The following is a 26938-nucleotide window of genomic DNA, read 5'->3' as shown; positions in this document are numbered from 1 at the left end:
GGCGAAAGTCCCCAGCCATTTTAAATAATTTGGTTACAGCTTTATCACCCAAAAGACCATGAGAATTAATATAACCCTGTAACAGAAACAATTTTGTGGTAATAGAAATAAAATAGTTAAAGGAATAAAGAGTTAAAAATAGATTTTGATATTCAATTCAGACACAACAGTGAATTAATGAGTTATACATTTGTATTAAATTAAAACGTTAACCGTTACATTGATTGTTAAGAAGAGAATAAAATATTTATATTAGCTTTATATAAAATGTAATAAAAATGAAATAATTAGTTGAATTTAATTAAAATTGAATTAAAAATGATCAAAAAAAATTAAATTTAAGAAATTAAAGAAATTTTAACACCTAAGAAATATGCAATGCCATATCATCATTCACAAAAAACCAGCTGGACACAAAGTATAATTTGCAGGAAGAGGAAGAAAACTGATGATAGCAGAATTAATTATTATTTAGTATGTACTGCTAAGTAAACAATGAGTGAATGATAAAGCTACTGATCCATGTTTTACTGTTTCACAACAATACAGAAAATTAAGTAAATTTATATTGCTTAAATATTATACTACCATCCAAATCATCCTCTTGTTTATTACAAAAATATTAATTAATGCAAGATAATAACAGAAAATATAAAATTAGATAGCATCAAAACTTATGCAAAATATTACAGCAAACTCTAAATAATATTATTTTGCATAGAACTTAACATTACATGATGCAGAGAAAACAGTGACCTTTTTGAAAGTCGTGAAAAAGATAGATTTTCTGGCTTTCTAATGTTCAAAGTGACGCATAAAAGTTAAGAAGGTAGCTCAAAGTGAGATATAATACCATATTCCACTTGACTTTTAACAAATTTTTGAGTTTGGTAAACATAAATTGAAAATTTATAATAGACTATTTGTTATTGATCAAAACCTTACGATGAAACTTTATAAGATATAATGTTGAAAAAATTTCATAGTACTTCGTTTCCTCCTTATGAACCTTATGCTAGAACTTTATATATAGACATATTATGTCTATGAAAATCTGAATCTAATTTTTCTTTTAGTTCCATTCTACAGGGGTGATTGTGAGCCCAAGTCAAAATTCCGGAAAATTTCCTGGGTTTAAAAAAAAAAACCCAGTTTAAATTGAAAAATTAGAAAATTTTTCCTTTTTCTCAATATTTCTTAGTTTACTTAAAATATATTTAAAAATTTTCACATACCTATATCATTTACACATACTTATGATGACCTGGAGAAGTAATTAAAACTTACAAATATGTCTTTCTTTTTTGAGTTAATGATTATAACAACTATTTACTGATAAAAAATGAAAATTAATTATGAATATAAACTTATAAAGTATCTGGCTCTCCCTTACAAACAAATAAAATAAACTGTGTTTTTAAGTTCCACCTTTGAAAATTTGATTTCCGGAAACTTCTGTGATCAATGATTTTTTTAAACGTCTGGACCTTCGATCTCCGGAAACTTCCGGATCACTGTTAACGAAAAATCCGGAAATCCGGATTTTTTCCGGAGCACAATCAGCCCTGATTCTAAAAAATATCTATTCCAAAGCAGGGTTTGAATGAGAAAATTTAAACATCATAAAAAATGAGTATTGAGAATAAAATTAGAATTATATCTGATGCTCACTTATTCCACCAACAAGTATAAAAATTAAAATTATGTATATTTTTATAAAAAAGATGTATTGTTAATGACCTAATATAAAATATTTAATGTTGAAGAATTTTTTTTATAACTTCAAATGGAAAAAAAATATCCTTATCATTAAAAAAATAACTTTGAACACTAAAATTAGAAAAACGTTCTTTAAAAAAAAATAAAACCATTGTAAAAATGATGGGAATAATTTTAAATACAAATTTTTCATTTTTTGACAATAAATTATAATAAGAAAATACCTCTATTTTTGCTTTTGAGTCACTCACTCTTTCTTGCAATTTATTTTTTTGTAGAATAAAGTTTGAATTCTTTGTTCATAGTGAATAATTCTGAAAAAGAAAAATATTTAAAGTGAATGAAATTAGTTATTGCTATTTATTTATTAGAAAAATAACAGCATTACTCAGTCAAACACTCAAAGACTGACAAAGGCAGGGGCATGAGGGGCAGTTGCCCTGGTCCCCACATCAGAGGGGCTCCCTAAACCGAATTAAAACTTTATTTTAGGTTTCCTTCATTAATGAACTTTTTTTTAACAAAGTATGTGTACAGTGTAGAATCAGTCAGTTTTATGTTAACTCCTTCATAAATCTATAATATGAACACAAAAGAAAAATCTATATTTTGTTAATTCATGACTTTCTAGTGTGGAATTCAGTTAAATTTTCGCAAATACGATGGAAAAATGTGGTCAATCAAAAGCCTGTATTTTTGCGTATAGCAAGATGCGATATGTTTACAAAATTACAGGTTTCTGATTGGCTTGAGTGAGCCATTGTAATTGCGAAAATTTAGCTGAATTCCGCCCTAATGTCAGCAAGGATATGAATTTTTTGCAGTCAGATGACAAAGTTAACAATCAAAAGTATTTAATTTTAATTAATTCAACATGATTCTACTTTTTCAATTTTGTTTCATAAAGCTACGGAAATATTTTAAAATAAAGACAACTAATTGACAATTTAAATCAGTGTTTCCCAAAGTGTGGTATGCGTACCCCCAGGGGTACGGGAACAGTTCAGCGGGGGTACACAAAGGCTGAAAGCCCTTATAGTAAGACGGAAAAGAGCAAAAACTGCTACGAAAGACATTTTATTCTAGCATTTTTTTGAGAAAAATAAAATATCTGTAACTATCAATATTTCTTCTATAGTTTTAAGATATAAGTAAAACTGCTTCTTTTCCAAGATAAAGAAGAAATTGTTGAATAGTTTTAAAGTAAACTCCTGTCGAAAACTAGCAATAACTTAAATGGTTTTTCTACCAGCCTTACCTCTTTTCCAACAGCCAGATGTGATTTTTAACTTTAGTGGCATTTTTTTATAGTAAAAAAATCCATTCATTTTTTTATCAGTGGTAGACAGCGTTACGAGAAATTTAAAAAAGTTACACAAAAGTCATAAGTTTGGGAAACACTGATTTAAATAATTACAAATATTTCAAGTACATTTAATTTAAATAAACCATAACTTTAATAATAACATTAAAAAAGTTAAAAAAGAAGATTTCGGATAGAAATATATACAGGACCTGTGAATTGTAATAAACTAAAAAAATAGCATTTTCTATTTAAAAATCTAAGGTCACACTTTTTTAAAAATATATGCAATTTTATTGTGATGGCAAAATGAAAACTTTATTTGGCAAGGAGCCACAATAAAACAATTTATATACTTTATCACCCTCAAATAAACTGTACATTTAAAATATTTATATAACATATTTTTAATAAAAAAATATCCTGCTTGTTGAAAAATACAAACAAGATACTATAAATTTTTCATTTAAATTAATTTTAAAATTCATTATTAAAAAATTTTGATGAAATCCAAACTGCTCTGATCTATTTTTAAAAGCTGCTTAGATGTAAAAGTTAAATTTAGCTATTATTTTCATTTGTCTTAAGCGATTAATATGTATTTCTTACAAACTTTATTTTTATATACAGTAAAGCATTATTTTTATGTTCCTCACTTATCCTTTTCCCTTATTAACATTTATTATTACCATTATCATCATTTATTTTATTATAACTTTTATTTATCTCTTTCATTTATTTGTCATTTCATAGTATTTCCAGTTCATTCTTAATCTATGCATCTTAATTTTTTTTATGTTAAAAAAACAATTGGTTACATGTCTCATTTTTTTGAAGTATATAATTATTTCGCCTGGATTCATAAAGTTCTAAGCAAGGCTCACAAAAGGAATCCCCCCCCCCCCTAAGTAAGTCCCATAAAAAAGTAGTAGTTAAGAATAGGGAGTAGGGATTAAATTATTCGCTGAAAAAGAATGAGATATGCATAAAAGATCAATACTCACAAAAAACTTTGTATAGAAACTTTAAAAAGAACTTCATTATTGAAATTTCATATCTCTGAGCACGGTTTTTAGAAACATTCCTACAAATCAAAAAAATTTTTAAAAGCACAAAACAATTTCACTGACAGATAATTGTAACAGGTGCTTTGTTAACTATATTAATAACCATGTTGATTGTTTTCTACATCATTAATATTAGGTTGAAAACTAATGCTCCCATCAAGTCATTATTAAAATTTTTATTTCAATGGTGAATTTGCATTTTGTTTCCTTTTAAGTTATATGTCCGTTGGTTTATACACTGATAATATATCAGTCCCCTGACAGACATAAAGAATATGCTTTACTCTACTATAATTTTTTTTTTATTTTGCCCTTTTTAAAAAATGGTGGTTTAATGCAGCAAAAAAGTTAAAAAAGTTTTTCTTAACAAGGAACTTTGATCATTAACTGAGACTACCAAAAGAAATTATTTTTTAATATTAAGTCACTTTGGATTTAATATTAAATTGGGGAATGGCGGGATAAATTAATTCAATATGAGACTGGTAATTTTCAGAAAAAAAATTTCATTTTGGCGAACAGATGGATTTTTATGATATTTCAAGCTTTATTGTATTATAATTCAATTATAAATATTGCAGAAATAATTTAGTTAAATTTTTATTTTCAGTAGAAAAAGATATACCTTAAATTTAGCTTTTAACAAAATCACTTAATAGAAAAAAATGAGGCATGAGAACAAATTATAAATTGTAAGCAGAAAAAATTTAATGAAATTAATTTAAATCCAAGTGGGAGCAAATTAAGAATGTGCTACAACCCATACAATTTCAAATTTAGAACAGAATTACTAAAGAGGTCAAACACCCTTTTGGGATTTATTGTAGATGCTATAGTTAATCACTAAAATACTTATTATATTTTAATTAGTGGTATTATATTATATATACCATTAAATATCAATACAATACTTGTGCAAAAAGGATTTTAACTTTTACCTATTTGGTTGCATCCTTAGTGCAGTTTTTAAGTTGTCTAAAAGTTTTGAATGGGCTATTATTTCATCCTCTTCACGTGGAAACAATAACAGAAACATAGAATAGTAAAATTTTTATTCTGTTAACTGAAGAATAGGGATAAATATTTCAAAAATTAACTACAATGTTAATTTTGTGAATAAAACAAAAACATTTATTTCAAAATTTACTTCCAATAGTGTAGGGTGATTCCAATAAGTTTTTAAAAATACTGTCTTAAACATGAATTTCAAGTGCAACTAAATAGATGATATGGTCGGTAATGTTTCTGATACAAGTACCAGAAGTCATCTAATTTAGCATTTTTATAAAAAGAAAACCCCATGTTTTTTTTTTTAATAAAACCTGCAATAGGAGAATCACCAAATGAAATAGAGGTAAATGGAATGTACTTAATTCATGTAAACTAAGAAATATGAAAAAAACTTTTGATTGTTCAATTTTTGCATTAACATAACTAGTAATAGTTCATGTTTAATAAGCTTTGTATTTCCAAATAGGGTAGATGTTTGTTGCAAGTACATAACAGAATTTATTATAAACTGTACAGTATGAAGACAGATTTTATACTTATAGTTTTCAACCTAATCACTAAAATCCTGACAAGTACTTTAACATTTACATACCCTGATGGAATGAGTAGTTCATGTTATGAAGAATAAAAAACATAAACTAAATTTAATATTCACTTTTACTTAAACTAATAGCATATAAAGGTTTGAGTGATGGGCATCATTCACAGAAATTTTAGTCATGATTAAATTTAGCCAGAATAAATTTATTCTGAATGATTATTCTACAGCAATTAAAAAATAATTCAATGTACTAGCAGTAAACTCCTTACTCTTTTTTTACAAATAGATCTGTAAGCTAACAAATATCACTACTGATGTCATATTTAAAATAGTTGAAAAACTGAACTGTCAAAAGTTAAATTCAAAATAATGGGTACTGCTTAACTAGTCAGAATTTCCTTGTTTGCCTATCCCGCTTGAACAATTCATCATAGAATGCTATAACACTGACAATTATCTTCTTAGTGCTTTGAATTATATATATGCCAAATTTCATTGCATTTGGCACACAGACTTAGCCCAAAGACATTCATAATATTATAAATATGTACAATATTATAAATATGTACAATATTATAAATATGTATAATAACAAATTTAAAATAACTTTTATGTTTGGAAAAATTAGTACTTACATCATATTTACTCCTTTAATCACAAAACTAAGGAACTAGTAAAACTATGAGCCTTTATTACTTAGAATTTTTAAAAAAAATTATAGAAACATTCTATTAAAATAAGTGAACAGTAAAATATTTAGAGGAAAGCTGTTAATTGTTTAAGTTATAGTTTAAGAAGAAAGAAGTTATAGTTTAAAAAGCTTAGAAGTTACAGTTTAAAGCAAAATGTCGATATTTTAAGTTCAAAGTGAGTTTTTGCAGCTATCTTAAATTTACAGAAGAGGTCAGAGTGGTGAAAAACTTAAACTTTGATATCTAAACAGGGAGGTGTTGTCTCTGATGAATTTGTACATGTAAATAGAACTAAGAGTTTAAAACTTAATGTCATTTAATGAAACAAAAAAATTACAAATTTAGACTAACAAATATTTAAGCATCTGACACTGCTGTCTGGGCTAGTGAGGTAATGTTTCATAAGTTTCATTTTCATTTAATTTTCAGTTTTATGTGAAATATTGATTATTAATATTGCTAAGAATTTTTAATTAAATTTATAACATTAAGTTTTAATTAAATATTTCTTTAAATTAAACTCTTTAGCGAATAAAAATACGCATTGTGAATACATAAGGGAGAATATCAAAAATTTTATGAGTTTTTAAAGATAACTTTTTCTTCAATGTTTGTTTATAGAATTATGGAAGCCAGGATGGCATTTTATAGACGGTGTCATGTGATGTGTATATATTTATGTATTATATTAATATGTATTTATATCACTATGTAGGATTTATGCAGTGTTTTCCTTAAACAATTTTAGAAGCCCTGTCTACCCTTTGATCCCTATAAATGTACCCTCTTTGTCTTTTCTGTAAAAATAACCACCATCTCTTAAAAACACTGCCTATTTATTCATATTCCATATTTAAGAAAAATAAATGATAATTACACAATGGTAAAATTATCTGTGTTCATAGATTTAATTTTCAGTACTATTACAAATATTTACTTTGTTAGAATTATTTTTATATGGTAAAATTTGCATAAGTATCTCTTTTTCCGAAAAGGAATATTAATGACTTTTTTTTAACCAATTTTAAAGTTATTTTTTAAATAAATACTTTATTTTAAAAAATACGCCATTAAATGCTTATTTTCTAATAATTTTCTGTTTGAGTTATACAAAAAAGCTTTCAAGCTGTTTATTGAAAAACAGTTTTTTTGTTTTACTTTTTTTTTTACAACTAAATATAGATCAGAGTTAGATTGCATAGTATTCATATAAAGAGAAATTTTTGTATGATGAATTTTCTAAAATAAATTACTTAAAATCTGAAAAATATTTTACATTTTAAAAATATATTTCTAAGATGAGAAGCCAAAAATATTAGGAATTATGAATCAAACTGTGAAGTTCAGGATGATTAAACCATAGCCATTCTCAAATAAAAACTAAAATACAATGATTTTAATCATTTATGAAGGAATTTTTCTTCTTAGTTAAGAACTAATTAATTTCTGACCATGTAAGTAAAACTTAATTGTACCTTAAATACATATACTTTTTTAACACCCAAAAGAACATGATCATAAAAGTTTCAATAAAACTCATAAATACCTAGGGGCCCTACCATAAGCTACCGGGAATGGAATGAAGATTCCCGGCTGGAAAGTGAAACTGGGAAAGTTTGGTTCCATGAACGTTCAATACCGTACCATGAACACTCCCTTGGAATCAGACATTCCACGATAACTCGTTTCTCAGGGCGTGGCTAAAATTTAACCAATCACACAATTTACTTTAGATTTTCCTTTTTAGTTTGGCAGCATTAGCATGACTAAAACGAAACGAGCTTCTGCTATTTAGATAATATTTTTGACGATTTATTGTTTTCTTTTTATAATGTTTTTTGTTTTCATTAAACTAAAAAAACATAAACTGCGAATACTTTGAAATATTCTTTAATTTATTATACATATAATTTATTACTAATTAAAAACTGTCATATTTAACATGTATAATTCATAGAATAAAATCATTTTTTCATAATAAATATTTCAGATATATCTTTTAATGCGTTTCACTATTTGTTTTAAATATTTTTTAAAAAGTACAACTCTTAAAATAAAGATTATATTTTAATGAATTAAGTTTCAAAATTTCGTGCCTGAGTTCTGCATGTAGATAGATTACTGATTATACTAGTTTTTAAATAAAAACTAATTGCCAGAAAGAAATCAAATTTTATCAGACAAAAAATTAACGTTTACCAATCGGTCTCTTAGAAATTAACTTAATTTCAGAAAAGTTCATTAGTTTTCAATTAAATTTGTAACAATATGAATGACTAAAGTTACTACTTTGCTTATTACTTTGGTTTATTTGTTACATTATTAAAGTGACTGTTTTTTACTGATAGTTAAATAAATATGTTCACAAGAAATTAATTTATAGATTTGTGTAAACAAAATTTTTGTGATTTGTAAAATCATTTCACGTTTGAAATACTTAAAAATTATAGTTTAAGGAACTACTTCCACAGCTTTTATAGTATATATTTTAATGGAAGAATGAGAATAAAAGATTTTAAAATGAGTAAAAGAAGAAATAAGTACATATTTCATAAATATTTTTCAAAGCATTTTTATTCTATTTTCTTTTTCGCATTTCTTATTGTAAATAAATTGTTTACTTTATAATACATCATGCCTGCAACAAATTCCTTTAAATTTGCTGCTATCTGTATATAGTATAAAAAACTATCGTTCGGAATGAAGTTAAATACTGTTGAATTAAAAGTTCATTGAAAGAAAATTAAAAAAAGAAATGATTGGAACTTCAAAAAAAGGAATTCGTCAAGTTATATATCCCAGGTAATATAAGATAAAAAATAGTAACAATTATCATATAATAAGAGCATAATTATATTTCGTTTGCTGTAATTTCTTAGTTAACTCTGAAAGTATTTTTTCGTTCACACGAAACAAAGCATCTCTTAATAATCGTCTTGAAAATGGCTCGGGCACGTTTATCTTTTAGATATTTTGAAATCTTCCCTTATGAAATAGAAAATAATTAAGACATTCATGGGCGAAATATCGTATTTAGTTCTCAAAAATTCACCATTCCCTCCAAGAATAAGGATTCCGGGCGGTAGACATCGGCTGGTAAGAAAACCGGTTGTTTTTTGCCAAGAAACTCTTTCCAAGGTGTTCGTGGTGGGGGGAAATAATTCCCGTTGGAACGTAACGTCATTCCCAGATGGAATTTCATTCCATGGAGCTCATGGTAGGGTTCCAGGTATTTATGAATTTTAAGTATTTACCTGGGTAAATACCCATAAATAATATGGGTACCATGGGTAAATACCATATAATATAATATCTAAATAGTGAAATACAAATTTTACAGTATCTTATCTGCTGTAGCGTATTTTATAGATAAGACTTAATATTCTATTAAATTAAGGTAGTTGATTAATATGCATTTTACAGTGCTGACACCCTACTTACAACAATGCTCATAGTACTTTTCTTATTCCTGTTATAAAGAAATAGGCTAGAAGAATTTAACACTAAGTAAAATTAATGACAGGATGATTTTAAACTTTTAACAAACGATAATTGATCAATATATAACTATACCATTTAAAAAGTGTTTACATAATAGAATGTTAAAAATATAAAAGGTAATGCAAGGTAGTTAAAAGTAAGTAGTAAATGAAACATTTAGGTAGCAAAACTGAAAACCAGCACCTTAGTTACATTTAGCAGGTCTATTATGTTACAAAAATAAATTAATAAATGACCCACATGTTAAAAATTCATATTGTAGGCTTGTCATATAAGAACTCGTTCATTATCAATTAATAAATTTAAAGTTTGGTTTCAGTAGTTATTATAAATTTTAATACACACAAGAAAGAGAATTATTGGCTTAAGTTATTTTTTAATTATGTAAATATTTTATTATGTAAATGCCTTTAACTACCTATTGTAAATTCTTGTGAGTTGTTTTTTCTAAGCATTTACCTCAAGAAGGAAACTTTAAAATACAAGGGAAAAATCTGTACTTTTTCAGGAGCACAATCATCTCTCTAATCTAATCAAAGTTCATAAATTGTATGTAAAAATTAAGTTTATTGTTAATTACTAACTAACCATTAGATCAGCTGATAGCCTCTAGTTTTTGACTACCAATGATACCACCATCAATTCTTTCTTGTTTGCAATCTTCAGCTTCCAAAAGAATTTCAAGGATATCCAACAATTTCATCATCTAGATAAGAAAGAAAAAATATTTTAAATTAAGTACATAAATAAGCATAGCTATCAACATGAAAAAAAAAAAAAAAACAATCTGAGGATTTTGCAAAACTGTACATTTTACACCAACCAACTCTCAAACCATATCGATATTTTTTTATGAGCTTCGAAATTTGATAATAAGCTCACTTTAAAACCAATTTCTAGAAAGTACCAATTTAACTAAGGAACTATTTTTTTTAATTCAAACTAATTAGCGCTAAAAAAAAAAGTTTCTTAGTGATAAACTTTGTATATTTTGAGTGTCTTAAAGTCAAGCAAATATTTGCACATAATGCTTTTTTTTATGATGGGTGCCCTTTTTTAGGGGCTCTTTCCAGTTTCCAATGGCCTTTTTAAGGTCTAGAATGAACACCGTAGAATGAACACGGTAGCGCTTCGCGCTGTCGTGCCACAGGTCCTTGGTTCGATCCTTGGGCCGGGCAAGGCCGACTCAGCCTTTCATCCCTTCAGTGGGTCGATAAAATGAGTACCAAGCATGCTTGGGAACTAACACTGGGGGTTCCGCGTTCGGCTGACCACCTGACCGGAACATATGCTCTTGCACCCCAGAGCCCAAGGTCAAGAAAACTGAGATGGGCACAGTCGGCCTTAACCCTCTTAATGGGCTGTCGCGCCACTGAGTTAGTTAGTTAGTTAGAATGAACACCGTAGACTTTGTATCTTAATATAACAGTTACAAAACAATGAAATAAAGATAATATTTCAATTAAAAATAGCAATTGGAATACTGAGAAGTAATGTTTAAAAACATTAGAGCATTTCAGATTAACAAAGCTAAGTATTACACAATACACACAAATTTATCAAGAAAATAAATAAACAAATAAACTGGTTCCTCGAACGTTAAGCACTGTTTTAAACTAGCAAATGAATTATTTCAGTTTTGTTACCTCTTACTAATGAGTAAATTTCTTGTTCACTTCGTCACAGAACAATATAATATATATATACCACACCAAATAGGTATACACCATTTATAATATCCTACACAATTCAATAATTTTTCTCCAAATAAAACTTCAAAATAAAAGAGACCACTTATAATAAATTTGAAACTAAAACTAGCTCAAAAATAACAAGTGGAATATCGACCTAAATAAAGCAAAAATTTAAATACTAGTACTATTTTGATCTTATGATATATATATATGCCCCATCCCTGCAGATAATTTCGTTTCTGAATATAATATTTATATAAAAATTACTATAACATAAAATACTCAAGCAACCTATCACTAGTCAACATGCAGAGTAAGTATTAAAAAAGGTTGTGCACCCCAAAATTTGTAGTTTCAAAGAATTTTTTTTATTTTAGTCGAATTTTTTTAATTTAAAAATGATCTTTTTGTTATTTTTTCAATTAATTAATGCTAAAAGCAATTCAAATGCTAATAAAAAAAAAATTGTTGACATTAAATCAGTTTCGAAGAACTGTGTGAAAATATTTTTACGCTTTTAGCTTACTAATTTTCTATCCGTTATTAGTTTTTTTGGAATTCAAATTTTATGAAAGGTAAGATAGCAGTGCGCGGCAGACTATTTGGTAAACATCTTTAAAAAAAAGAGCAGAAATTAGAATAAATAATCTAATTCTAAGCGTAGAGTTTGCGTGTTTGAATCCCGCTTTTACCCTGGATTTATCCTCGAACTGTCCTTCTCAGTATTTTATTTTATTACTGTCGTTGAACAGCCGATCCAATTTCAGGCTTTACAACTACTAATGTTCAACTCTGTAGTCTTGTAATTTTGAACCCAATACAGATGACAAGGGAACCCCTGGATCAAATATTCGGAGAAATTTTGCCTCCATGACGGACTTTTTTGATGAGACTAACCCGCATTATAGTTGCATGGAGAATAAAACAGCAAAAACCTCCCTCGGTTAGCCTGACTGCAAAGGAACCCATGATCCGTCTACCACTGAGGACACTCTCTATATTTTATTTTATTTAACAACCAATCCGATTTTTTGTGTTCACGACTACTCATGTCCAACTCAGTAGTCTTGTGATTTTTAACCAAATTCAGAAGACAAGGGAACACCTAGGCCTAGTATTGGGAGAAATTTGCCTACGTGGAGAACTTTATGATGGAACTAACCCGTATTTAAGTTACATGGAAAGGAAATCCACGAAAAACTCCCACAGTTTTGTTTTGCCTGACGACGAGCTGAATCTAACAACTACTACTAAGGATACATTACTACTAAGGATACGTTACATCAGCACTATGGTTGGTGCGGGCCGGGTGCAGATCTCGAATCAATAAGCCATTGTCGGGATTCGAACCCGGTTCACCGTATTAGAAGTCAAAAACTCTATCCCCTGAGCCACCGTGCTCCAACTTCTCTGTATTGAGCTATCTGTCTCTCTATTTGACAAAGGTATAATAAAAATAAAGGGGATATTTCCGTATCGTGATCTAAAACGCCAACTACGATCTCCAAGGAGCCAAATTGATTTTAATGGGAAAAATTATTAAGAAAAACATGTAAATGTTTGCTTGGGAGTGGCTATGAGTTACACCCTTCGAGTTAGTCTCATTTTACGACGTTTCTTTTAGTTTCTCGCAGTCCGCTGTCCTGAAGTGATCAAGACATAGCGATTATTCGATCATGGTACGGAAATCTTCCCAGTCTAAATTGAGCACACAAACCTGCAGATCTAATAAATAATAACCAAATTTTTCAGCAAGTTTGAGTCAATCTTATATGACTTTAAATGTTGCTACAGTTATCAAAGTGCCCTCGAATGATGATCTGTTAAATATTTTCTTTTTCTTGATTAAATTTTCTTTGAGGAATTTGCTTATTATTTTATTAAAGGCATAATAGAGCATGAATTCATTTTTTTTATTATCTATTACTAGCTAAGTACCCGTTTTTGTGTTTTTTCAATTTTTTTTCCATATTTATCAGTAATTAATTCGACTAAAAAAAGTATAATATATTGATATTTGAATATTGGGGAAAAGGAATAGAAATTCTATGAAAAAAAATTGTAATGCTCACTGAAAGAAGAGTAAAAAATATATATATATATATACAAATGTATTTTAATGAGTAATATAAAATCAAATTAAATATCTTTATTAAAGAAAATTTATAGAGTTTAAACAAAAAGCAAAACTTAAAAGCAAAATTTATTATCGCAATAATTGAACAAAAAATGCATTAATTTACGATAAAATTAGCACGAATAAGTAACTATGAGTAATTATTTGAATGTATGATTTATAATTCCCAGGATGTAATAAATATCGGAATTTTTAAAATCATCTGGGATTGCATTATAAAAACTGCCAAAAATTAAAGAATAACATGAATTTTCAATAAAAACGGACAAAACACAGTAGATTAAAAAGTGATTATTTAAATGTGTTATTTAAAACTCGCGTGTTGTAATGAAACTGAGATTTTTCCCACTAAAAACATAGCAATTACTTAGCATTATTCAGGTAGTAACAAAGTATATTACATTAAAATAAATTTACGCGATATTAAAATAAGTTTCACGTAAGATTGGAAAGAAGCTTTGGCTCTTAATTTGAAAAAATAATAACTTATAACTTGTCGCAACTTTCTTTTTTAAAAAAATCATGACTTTCCTCTCCACATAACACAAATGCTGGTTAGTTTCACAAAAAGTGATGAGGAAAAGATACTTGATCCAGGAGTTCCCTTGTCTTCTGGATCGGGTTCAACTTAGGAATATAGTGAAGTTAATAAATTTTATCTGAAAAAGAGATGTAGTTATTATAGTTAGAAACAGTAATAAAAGTAATAATAAAAAGCAATAGTTGTTTTAGCTTTTCATATAAGAAGTTCAGTGCTATAGCGTAGGTGGAGAGTCCAAAAGCGAGAGTAAAATCTGTAAATTTGCATGAATCGACCACAGTGCTGACTTGAAATATCTTCAGTGGTAGATAGATCATGGTTTGGAGTCCCTTTGCAGTCGGGCTAATCGATAGAGGTTTTCATGGTTTTCCAATAATAATAATAATAATAATAATATAATATATTAGAGAAAATAATCAAATTATTAAACAAAAGTCCCTTAATGCAAAACAAGAGTGAAGGATGATTTTAAAAATTGAATTATTTTCAAACATTAAAAAAAAAAATTTAAATTCCTGAATTTCCAGAAACCTGCTTCGAAATGTCTAAGACAAATTTATTTAATATTTTATGTAATTTATTAAAACAGTTAACAACGTTACAAATACCCCTTGATACTTTTGAATAGAACAGTATTCACTTAACAAAATTATTCAATGCAAAATAAGATCATGGTTTATAATAAATAAGTAAAATTTTTTAACTACCCAAAATACCATGAAATCAACAGAATTTTCCAACATCTAGAGCAAAATCAGTGCATAAATGAAATAGAAATCAATACCATTTTTCTTTTAACTTAAAGATTTCTTCAAATTTAAATGGAATGAAAAAAATAATGATATCAATTCTGTTAAAATTATTTGTGTTTTTGAATCATGTGAACAATTTTTACACAGCTCTGCCTTAAATTTGCACGGTTTCACCCAACAGGCTTGCTCGTGCGGCAAGTGACATTAGAAACAACATTTTTACTCAATAGTGATAATAAAGAAATTGTGTTTTTTGCTCTTTCTTATTCAATGTTTTCATTCAAAATTTACCCTATAATAATTATTTTACTACACACTAAACTCCTCTTTAACTGTGAGTGGATTATTCACTTCAGTTTATCACACACAGTATCACAATATCACAGAAAAATTTCCTGTTCATTAAATATTTCAATAAATACAATTCACATATATTTATTTTACTGAACTAGATGATCCACGAATGAACCTGATCAACATCAATGTTCATTAATAATACTAAGTTAAATAAATGTTAAATGAGCAATGAAATAAGCACACAGACAATCTTTCAATTCTATATACTGATAATTTATAAATTTCTATTCATAAATTTACATTGAATTTGAAAACTGTTACTTTTTGTTTAGTAACAAAAAGGTTAAGTTTTTCTCCACCAATACTTGAAATAATTTAAAAAGTTATATTAAGAATCAGCTAGACTTATTGCCTTGTTTTTAAGTTCTGATAAAAGTTGTGCCAACATTCTATTTGTTTTAAAAATTCTACTTAAATTTAAGAAAAATGAAAATTTTAATGTAAATTTTATAAAATATACATTAAAAAAGAAAAGGAAATCAATAAATAAAAAGACATAAGTTTTTACATAATGAGTACTTGCTTTGCCATTGAAATCTAACTGTTGCATTTCTTGATCAGAATTTCCAATCCCAATGAAAGCGCATAATTGAGAGCCTTGCTCACTTTCACCATCTCGAACTATTTGCTCCTGTTTTTTCCTCCAACCATCTCCAAGTAGATAGACAGATGGGGGACGGCAAAAAAACCTAAAAATGCATGATTTTGTACGTCAGCAGTTTTAAAAGCAATAAAATTACAGTCATACATCTACATTACAAATTCAAAGAGAAAGCAAAAAAATATGTTAATGAATGAAAACGGTAATTTGTTTAACATTTTCACCAAAATAATAACTGTGTTGGCCTTTTAAATTTTATAAAGCACGTATTTGCCTCAAAAAACAGATACTTCTGACATAGCCAAATTTTCTGACATAACCAAATTTTTCAACAAAAAATAAGAACCTTTTAAGCCTTTTATAAATATTTTGTGAAATAAAATATCTGGCTATCAAAAGGAGTCTCCCCCCCTTCACCGTTAGAAAAACAAATGTAATTCAAGTTAATGATATACAGGTTTAACTATAATTTTAATTTATAAAAGAAAAAAATAACATTTTTACCTTTTTTCACTGCCATATGATTTTTGAGCAACTTTAGCATGCAGGATAACAAGCACCATATCACCCCTTTCTCTCAAATATTTTTTCATACATTCCCTGGAAACAAAAATAGTAATGCTAAATAAGTTTTATATCATAGTATAAATAGGAAAAAAAATGTCAAGTGGAATAAATAGTAAGTTTTAATTCTAAATAATTACATAGGATGAAAATCATTTTAGAAATATTAAAGTAACCTATCTCTAATTATAAGCATTTTAAACCTGATTTTGATTTTTAAAAGCTCTTCCGCCAAGAAAAATAAAATACACTAGCTTAAATGATTTAAACTTAAAGTAAAGCTTCAGTTTCATAAGATACGTAATCTTTCAGGTAGGAATTAACTAGATTGTATTTTAACATATGTAACATATTTTAAAAATATACTAATGGGTGATATTTTTCTCCCCTGTGGCAACATTGTCACAGAACAATACCGAGTTCTTGAAAAAAGATTTTTCTGTTAGGAAGTAAATAATTTTGGTTTTCTTCTCAGCAGAAATTTTCATTCTAGTAATTTTTTTATTTAGTTATTACTTTTGATTTCACATAGTTTTTAAAATCCTATATTACTAATTTGATATTATTTATTACAGCAACTGAATCTTGAAATGAAAACACGCATTTAGTAACCCTTTTTCGAAGAAACCAATTCGCGTGATTTCGCTTCAATATTTTTTTCCCCCGGTAGTTACTGCTATGGATTTCACAACTTTTTTATTATTTTCTTTTAATGTGATAATTAACAAAATTGCTTAAAAGGAAATTATTAGTGTATTTCCCCCCTACAAAATGCAAGAATATCTGCCATAATATTAGATTTTTTAAAAAAAAAAATTTTAAGTTGGCGTTACCATGTTCGTTTTTTTTTCCACCTAAATTAAAACAATTATAAAAGAATAATTTAAACTTTAAATTATTAATAAATAATTTAATTAATAAGAAATAAAAAAAATTAGTACTCTCACATTATTTATTTTAATTTTTACCTGAAAAACTAATCTATATGGATAGTGATAAGTCTAAAAGCTACTTAAAAATCACAGTACAGAAAATGAATACGATTTTCAACATACCAAAAACAAATCCATTTGTTTAAGAGACCATTTATAACCAATAAATCAATCCAGTGATGAAGTCGTTCAGATACACGAGAGCTTTCTGAGATCGTTAAAAAAAATCTGGTATATATTCATCTGGTGTCCATTCCTGTGAAATAATAAAATGTTTGAATGAGAAACTTTATTGCAGTGGACAGTGACTATAAATGTGTAATGACTATAATCATATAATTTTTCTATAATTCCATAATAGAGAAGATTAATTCTTAATGATACAATTCTTAATGAGTGTCTACCAAGAGGTCAGTAAGTCAATATTTAAAATTTCCTAAACTGTAATAAGTACATAAAGGGTTTATTTACCTATAAAATAATCTTAATATATAACTGAACACATGTTTATTACATCAAAACTAGCAATATATGTGTTTTTATCTCATTCTTCTGGCATAATTTCTTTAAATAATTTTTGTATATTTTACCTAAATCTAAAAAAAAAGTGTGCCCCCCCCCCCAAAAAAAAGAAAATGTTCTTCAAAAGGGTATTTTTAGACAGAAATAAAAATTCACTTTTTTCTACTGTCCTTTCTTTATCAATGATTACTACATTCTAAGGGTTTTCAACTATCCACCTATCATTATTTCGTCTAATCTTCCAACTTGGTTTACGTAATCAAATGAAAAACAGAATTCACAGTATTGTTGCGTCATAATTATTAAAAAATGTGAAAAACACAGAAGGGTGCTATTTAATAAATTACTAAAAAAGAGAGGTAGATTGTATAAAACACAGTAATTCAATGTTGTAAATTTGATTATCAAAAAATTATTTTATAAAACATACATTAAAGAAATTTTTTAAAAAATAAAAAAAACTATGTTTAATTTCAGTAGCATCATCAAAAAAGTAAGTATTATTGGCATATATCAATAAATTAGTCATATTTCACAAAAACAATAAACTTCAATTATTTAACTTTGCAAATAAAACTTGGTTTTAAAAAATCAAAAATTTGTCTCTTTCAACAAAAATAAAGTTAGCTGAATAAACTTTTATTTGCAAGAATTTTTAACTGAGAACAATTTAATCAATTACATAGCTGTTAGTAGTATACAAGATATGACAAAACTAATGGTTTCAACTATAAAGGGTAAAAGAATTTACCAAAGCAAAAAACTTTCAACAAAAAATGTGGGCTCAAAAACCAAGATGAAAGTGGGTCTTTCTTGAGAAAAAGGGAAAATATAGTAAACAAAGATTTTTATTCCAGATTGTCAAGAAATTTTGGATTGGTAATGGTTAACTGGCAAAAGCTTATTTTTTCCAGGACATTGAAAAAAAAATGAATAAAACCGAAATAAATTGAATGAAATGGGTGATAGTAAAAATAGCCAAATAGAATTGTTTAGCAATCTGTTCCTACATAAACCAGAGCTCATTCTAGGCAGGGTAAACAGGGCGCAGCACCCTGTTGCCCTTTTAGTCAACAGAATCCACCCTGTTGCCCTTTTAGTCAAAAGAATCCACCCTGTTGCCCCTGATGTAATAGACTCTAAACCCTTTCTTTCCTCAATCCTTCTTTATTTTTTCTCCAAACTGTACAATGGATTTCTTAAATTTTCAACTATTTTTATTTAGTTTGTCATTGCTGTCAATACATAGATTTATATGGGGAAAAAAAATAGCCATCACACCCCCTTGTTGCACTTGTCTTAGAAAGTTTGCAGTTGCTTCCACTATCATTAAATCATAGTTATTATTAATCAATTTAATTATTAAATCATAACTACAGACACTTAAAAACATACATTTATTATTTTATTAATATATGCAAGCATTTTAAATAAATTACTAAGTTAATTAGCTCAATAACTCGATATATATGTTAATTTATTAATAAAAATGAGTAAATATGATTGCTTTGCTATCGTTAGTAAAATAAAAAAAAATTCTTTCACTAATTGACAATGTTTTTTCATAGAACGTGAAAAGCCCATAGATAGAAATTATTGCCCTTTTAGAATAATAATGCCCTTTTTTTAAACGTTTGCACCCTGCCGTTTTTTCTGTCTAGAATGAGCTCTGCATAAACATATTTGAATTTAAATAAATTACAATTTAATATAATAACAGGAAATGTAGTTTTTTTACATTTCTTTTTTAAAATAACTATACTTGTATTATTAAAGTTTCATACAAAATTATAAAACCTATATAATATCGAATTTAAGAGTTGGTTTGAGTACTATTCATACTTCACAGTATTTCATTATAAAAATTACTATTCTATTTACGATATCAAAATACGATTTGAAGTAGAAAATACAATAAGCATGGTATACCACTCAAAGATTAAATTAGTTCCATGACTAATTTAAACATTTAGTGGGTGGAAATAAAACTAACCAAGCATATAGCTTCATCAAAAGCATACCATACTGCTTAATGTTCTTTAAAGGAATTCCCAAGAGACGATAGATTTCTTAAATGAGGTCCATTCTTCATAGACTTATAAAAATAGAAAATTTTAATCTCATTTCTCGAAGCTGATTGAAAAAACAAAAAATTAAATTTTCTGCCAAATTTGTATTCAGTTTGTTTTGATTACGACGTTTCTGACCTTCTATTTCTGTTACATGAGTTCTTTAATCTTAAATTTTAATTGAAATGCCTAAAGCATCTAGCTCACCCGTTGTTTAACCTCAAGGGACATTCTCACTGTTTAAGAAAAATTCGCGAAAGGGAGACAGAGATTTGAAGCATAACCTGGTAAATGAAATCCTTTAACTAGAAAGGCTGAAATAAAACACTTGGGTATGGAGAAGTATTAAAAACGGCAGAGAAAATATGTATTGAAAGTTTTTCAGACTTGCCATCACAGTTTGGACTTTTTGTAGAGGGGGTTAGATAGTTTCCATGACACTGGTTGGGATCATAGGTTCGCGTGCTTTCTGACAGCCCTGTCAAAATACGGTGGTTTGGAGTATAGTAGCGAGACTTCGCTGACCTAAAGATTAATGAAGCTAGAAGATTAAAGAAAATGACATAAATTATTACTTTTTATTTTTTAATAATAAAAATTAATTTTTTGATAATGCAATTAAATTGTAATTTATCTTTTCTTTGAAGAGGGAAATACCTTTGAAGAGTCACTCCATGACTTGTTTAGAACATTATTTCGCAAATATAATTATTACAAAAAATGTAGAAAACTATTGAAACTCAAAATCTAAAAATTGTGAACAGGATTCTGCTCACAATTTTCACTGCATTCGAATGCAGTGAAAGACTTTTCTACAAATAATACAAAAAGAGTGGTTTTAAACTATTATTCTTTTATTTAACTTTCTTTTATTTAACGTACTTCTACAAACGTATTTAAAACTTTTCTTTTAACTCTAAGTTTCCAAACATTTACACTTGGTCTAAGGAAAAGTCAAAAGGGGTGTCTTAACTAAAATTAAAATTTCTGAAGGAAAAGAAAATGCAAATTTTTTTAAGTATTACTGGCTTGTTAAAATCTTTAACATTTTTGAATCATACTTCGCGCTCCCTTAATTTTGAAAACATTTCTTCATTTTCTGAAAATATATTTTGATTCGAAAATTGTTTTTTTCATATTTATTACATCAAACTAAAAATTTTCATAATTTTTTTTATATCTACCCTAAAGATTGGCATCACTACAGAAAAAAAAGCAACTAAAGCTTAATTCAAGATAAAAAATAAAAAAAATGCTTTTAAAATAACATTTTGCGATTTATAAATGTTCAGGATATTTTTCACTAATTTTATTCAATTCGACTTTTTGAAAATGTATAATTATTCCCTTTAAGATTGATCCTATGCTTTCATGACGGAAAAGAGTTGAGCGTTCAATATATAAAATAAAAATATAACAAATTTCATGAAAAAATAGCTAATGTTCACCTAATGGTTTGTCCATTGACTTGGCTACAGCCCCTGAATTAGACAGGCCGACTCATCATCTATTTTTGCTCCAAAGAGCTATACACAGAGCACAATACTAACATAACGTTAACTTGCGAACTTTTTTGCTCCAATATTGCTTGATAGGTCAGCTCTGATAATATAGGAGCCTTAGATTTGGCCAATGGTGCATGCACGCAACGTTTTATTTTTTAAATAAAAAATTATTATTCATACACGAAAGTTTTTTTTGTGCCATAATTTTTGTATCTTAAGCATATTTCAATCTAAAAAATATCACTTGCCACTCAATAATTTTCTAAAATCTCAGATTATTATTTTTGAAATTAGATCTATTAAAAAAGCCCAGAAAGAACTAGTTTTTCATTAATCAGTTTAAATCGTTCTTTATGGTTTAATTAGGCATTTTTTTCCTGTTATAAATTTTTCAGGTGTGTTAGTGCGATATTTAATTTTTGTAACTGAGAACATAAAATTGTACACAGTAACTGAACAGTCAGTTTTAAATTCATAAATTATTGATTTCTACACATAAGACTTGATATACTGTTTAATTTTTCAATCCTACAATTCTTAACGTTGAAAATTTTCTTACCTGAGAAGAAATTTCCTTTTTTATTACTAATTAATTTAAATTTTAGCGTACTATTTTTGGTAATATTTAAATAGTATGTGTTCTAAAATGCACTTCGGGACAATTGCTAAGGACGGATGATAATAGCAACGATGCCAACCACAAAATTGAGGAAAATTAGATTAAGTGTGCAATAAAAAAAAATTAAATAAAAGAGAATTTTTCTTGGATTTGTATTTCAATTTAGGTAAAAAATTTAAAACGAAATAAAAACTTGAAATATAATTGGTAACAACAACAGACAAAAGAAAAATATCTAAAAAGGAAAGAAAGTCATCAAAGGCCACTGGATTGAAAATCAGCTATCCGGTTTCACCCTAAGCTCCAGAATTTTTCTTGGGACATTCATCTTCTTTTAGATGCAACTTGATAATTTTTTTTTAAATTTTTTTCCGCACATGCGCTGTATAAAGCAACTACTTCAATTACTTTTTTTTGGCGCAGTTTTTATTATTATTTTTTTTTAATTTTAAAGCAATAATTTCGTAATCAGTTTAAAATTGATTCAAACGCTTTGTTTAATTTTTTTAAATAAGTGGCACTAGACAAAAGTGGCACTAGACCTAGTATATATTTCGGACATTTATCAAAGATCTAGTCATACTAGGTCTGGAAAAGTGCCATTGCAAGGTATACCCTACACTGATGTTTTTTTAAGGTCAAGTGCCACTGCCCGGTATACCCTACACTGATGTTTTTTAAGGTCAAGTGCAATTGCCCGGTATACCCTACACTGACGTTTTTTAAGCTAAATATTCGCGGCGCAGGCGTATGAATCATGGCGCAGTTGGTAAAGCTGTGAGGCAAGTCAGATTTATTGTCCCGGGGGCCATGGGTTCGAAACCCTGCGAGGGTCGATATTCAAATTTTTTCTTTATATTATTTTTTAAAATATATTTTTGGATATTTTAACCTGAATCAAGTGTTCTGTATATAAAAAAAGCTATTTTTTCTTTGGGAAATAGCGAATAATAGCTAATAATCGGAAAAATTTCGGAAAAATTTTATTTATTTATTTATTTTATTTATATTATTTTTTTTAACTTCTTTTCAATATTTTAAAGCGAATAAAGTCTTCTATATGTGAAAAGAAGTATTTTCTTTGCTAAAGAGCGATTAGCGGCTGAAAACGGGACACAAGTCATATCAGGAGGCACGCACACATCACAGCCCGTAACTCCCGATAATATTAACCTATAAATTTCAAACTCCTCCCCAAAATTAGAATTTAAAGTATAGAAAATTTGAACCGAAGGAATTTTTATATACCAATTAGAGGGCCCACAATCTGCCAAAATAAGTTTTGTTTACTAACCGGGAGGAGGTGTTTTATGCTAAATATTCGCGGGCAGGCATGTGAATCATGGCGCAGTTGGCAAAGCTGTGTGGCAAGTTAGATTTGGTGTCCCGGGGGCTGTGGGTTCGAAAACCTGCGGCGGTCGACATTCAAATTTTTTCTTTTTTTATATATTATTTTTTTAAATATATTTTTCGATATTTTAATGTGAATCAAGTGTTCTGTATATAAAAAAAACTATTTCTTCTTTGGGAAATGGCGAATAATAGCTAATAATCGGATAAATTTCGGATAAATTTTATTTATTTATTTATTTTAATTTATATTATTTTAATTTATATAATTAAGGAATTTTTTATATACCAATTAGAGGGCCTACAATCTGCCAAAATAAGTTTTGTTTACTAACCGGGAGGAGGGGTTTTATGCTAAATATTCGCGGGCAGGCAGTGAATCATGGCGCAGTTGGCAAAGCTGTGTGGCAAGTTAGATTTGGTGTCCCGGGGGCTGTGGGTTCGAAAACCTGCGGCGGTCGACATTCAAATTTTTTCTTTTTTTATATATTATTTTTTTTAATATATTTTTCGATATTTTAATGTGATCAAGTGTTCTGTATATAAAAAAAAACTATTTCTTCTTTGGGAAATGGCGAATAATAGCTAATAATCAGATAAATTTCGAATAAATTTATTTATTTATTTTACTTTATATTATACCACCCCATAACTCCCTATAATATTAACTTATAAATTTCAAACTCCGCCCAAAATTAGAATTTAATGTATGAAACAATTGTACCGAAGGATTATTTTATATACCAAATAGTGGGCCCACAATCTGCCAAAATAAGTTTTGTTTACTATCCGGGAGGAGGTGTTTTAAGCTAAATATAGGCTGGGCAGGCATATGAATCATGGCGCAGTTGGTAAAGATGTGTGGCAAGTTAGATTTGTTGTCCCGGAGGACATGGGTTCGAAACCCTGCGAGTGTCAATATTCAATTTTTTCTTTTCTTAACATTATTTTTTAAATATATTTTTTGATATTTTAACCTGTATCAAGTGTTCTGTATATAAAAAAAAACCAATTTTTTCTTTGGGAAATAGCGATAATAGCTAATAAACGGATACAATTCGGATAATTTTTATTTATTTATTTATTTTAATTTATATTATATTTTTAACTTCTTTTCAATATTTAAAAGCGAATAAAGTCTTCTATAAGTGAAAGAAATATTTTTCTTTGTTAAACAGTGAATAAAGGCTGGAAACGGGACAGAAGTCATATCATTAGGCACGCACACATCACACCCCATAAACTCCCTATAATATTAACTTATAAATTTCAAACTCCGCCAAAAATTAGAATTTAATGTATGAAACAATTGTACCGAAGGATTTTTTTATATACCAATTAGTGGGCCCACAATCTGCCAAAATAAATTTTGTTTACTATCCGGGAGGAGGTGTTTTAAACTAAATATTGGCTGCGCAGGCATATGAATCATGGCGCAGTTGGTAAAGCTGTGTGGCAAGTTAGATTTGTTGTCCCGGAGGCCATGGGTTCGAAACCCAGCGAGTGTCGATATTCAAATTTTATCTTTTCTTTACATTATTTTTTAAAATTTATTTTTTGATATTTTAACCCGTATCAAGTGTTCTGTATATAAAAAAAACTATTTTTTCATTGGGAAATAGCGTATAATAGCTAATAAACGGATAAATATTATTTATTTATTTTAATTTATATTATTTTTTTAACTTCTTTTCAATATTTTAAAGCAAATTAAGTGTTCTATATGAGGAAAGAAATCTTTGTCTTTGCTAAAGAGTGAATAATGGCTGAAAAATGGACAGAAGTCATATCAGGAGGTGACGCACACATCACACCCGTAACTCCTATAATATTAACTTATAAATTTCAAACTCCTCCCAAAATTAGAATTTAATATATCGAACAATTTTACCGAAGATTTTTTTATATACCAATTAGTGGGCCCACAATCTGCCAAAATATGTTTTGTTTACTATCCGGGAGGAGGTGTTTTAAGCTAAATATTGGCGGGGCAGGCATATGAATCATGGCGCAGTTGGTAAAGCTGTGTGGCAAGATAGATTTGTTGTCCCGGAGGCCATGGGTTCGAAACCCTGCGAGTGTCGATATTCAAATTTATTCTTTTCTTTACATTATTTTTTTAATTATATTTTTCGATATTTTAACCTGTATCAAGTGTTCTGTATATATAAAAAAAATTTTCTTTGGGAAATAGCGAATAATAGCTAATAAACGGATACATTTCGGATAATTTTTATTTATTTCTTTATTTTAATTTATATTATATTTCTAACTTCTTTTCAATATTTAAAAGCGAATAAAGTCTTCTATAAGTGAAAAGAAATATCTTTCTTTGTTAAACAGTGAATAAAGGCTGAAAAGGGACAGAAGTCATATCATTAGGCACGGCACACATCACACCCCATAACTCCCTATAATATTAACTTATAAATTTCAAACTCTGCCCAAAATTAGAATTTAATGTATGAAACAATTGTACCGAAGGATTTTTTTATATACCAATTAGTGGGCCCACAATCTGCCAAAATAAGTTTTGTTTACTATCCGGGAGGAGGTGTTTTAAGCTAAATATTGGTTGCGCAGGCATATGAATCATGGCGCAGTTGGTAAAGCTGTGTGGCAAGTTAGATTTGTTGTCCCGGAGGCCATGGGTTCGAAACCCAGCGAGTGTCGATATTCAAATTTTTTCTTTTCTTTACATTATTTTTTTAAATTTATTTTTTGATATTTTAACCCGTATCAAGTGCTCTGTATATAAAAAAAAACTATTTTTTCATTGGAAATAGCGTATAATAGCTAATAAACGGATAAATTTTATTTATTAATTTATTTTAATTTATATTATTTTTTTAACTTCTTTTCAATATTTTAAAGCGAATAAAGTCTTCTATATGTGAAAAAAATATTTTTCTTTGTTAAAGAGCGAATAAAGGCTGAAACGGACAGAAGTCATATCATTAGGCACGCACACATCACACCCCATAACTCCCTATAATATTAACTTATAAATTTCAAAACTCCGCCCAAAATTAGAATTTAATGTATGAAACAATTGTACCGAAGGATTTTTTTTATGTACCAATTAGTGGGACCACAATCTGCCAAAATAAGTTTTGTTTACTATCCGGGAGGAGGTGTTTTAAGCTAAATATTGGCTGCGCAGGCATATGAATCATGGCGCAGTTGGTAAAGCTGTGTGGCAAGTTAGATTTGCTGTCCCGGAGGCCATGGGTTCGAAACCCAGCGAGTGTCGATATTCAAATTTTTTCTTTTCTTTACATTATTTTTTTTAATTTATTTTTTGATATTTTAACCCGTATCAAGTGTTCTGTATGTATAAAAAAACTATTTTTTCATTGGGAAATAGCGTATAATAGCTAATAAACGGATACAATTCGGATAATTTTTATTTATTTATTTATTTTAATTTATATTATATTTTTAACTTCTTTTCAGTATTT

General features: G+C 28.0%; 1 protein-coding gene across 39 annotated transcripts in view; it reads right to left on the bottom strand.

Moving 5' to 3' along the window:
* Nucleotides 1-20146, bottom strand: part of LOC147816943 (suppressor of hairless protein-like) — a 46909-nt gene extending 26763 nt beyond the window's left edge. For 21 of the 39 annotated variants that reach the window (XM_087152862.1, XM_087152867.1, XM_087152878.1 and 18 more), the window contains exons 1-3: nt 10423-10540; nt 4027-4106; nt 1944-2033 (exon numbers count right to left, since the gene is read on the bottom strand). Coding sequence is in view for 6 of the 39 variants with exons in the window: in XM_087152892.1 (XP_087009018.1) it covers nt 14402-14548; nt 15824-16004; nt 16421-16509 (417 nt within the window). In the remaining 33 variants the exon portion in view is untranslated. Of the gene's footprint in view, nt 1-1943; nt 2034-4026; nt 4113-10422; nt 10541-11819; nt 12020-14253; nt 14325-14379; nt 14549-15823; nt 16005-16420; nt 16517-17448; nt 17468-17535; nt 17669-19927 lie in introns of those variants that run through there. The other 18 variants (XM_087152845.1, XM_087152854.1, XM_087152742.1 and 15 more) reach the window with 14 other exon arrangements.
* Between the last annotated feature and the right edge of the window lie 6792 nt (nt 20147-26938).

This window comes from Parasteatoda tepidariorum, chromosome 1, assembly GCF_982258835.1.
Source record: "Parasteatoda tepidariorum strain Cologne lab strain chromosome 1, Ptep-v5.0, whole genome shotgun sequence".
NCBI lineage: Eukaryota > Metazoa > Arthropoda > Arachnida > Araneae > Theridiidae > Parasteatoda > Parasteatoda tepidariorum.
This window is presented reverse-complemented; position numbering and strand designations above follow the sequence as displayed.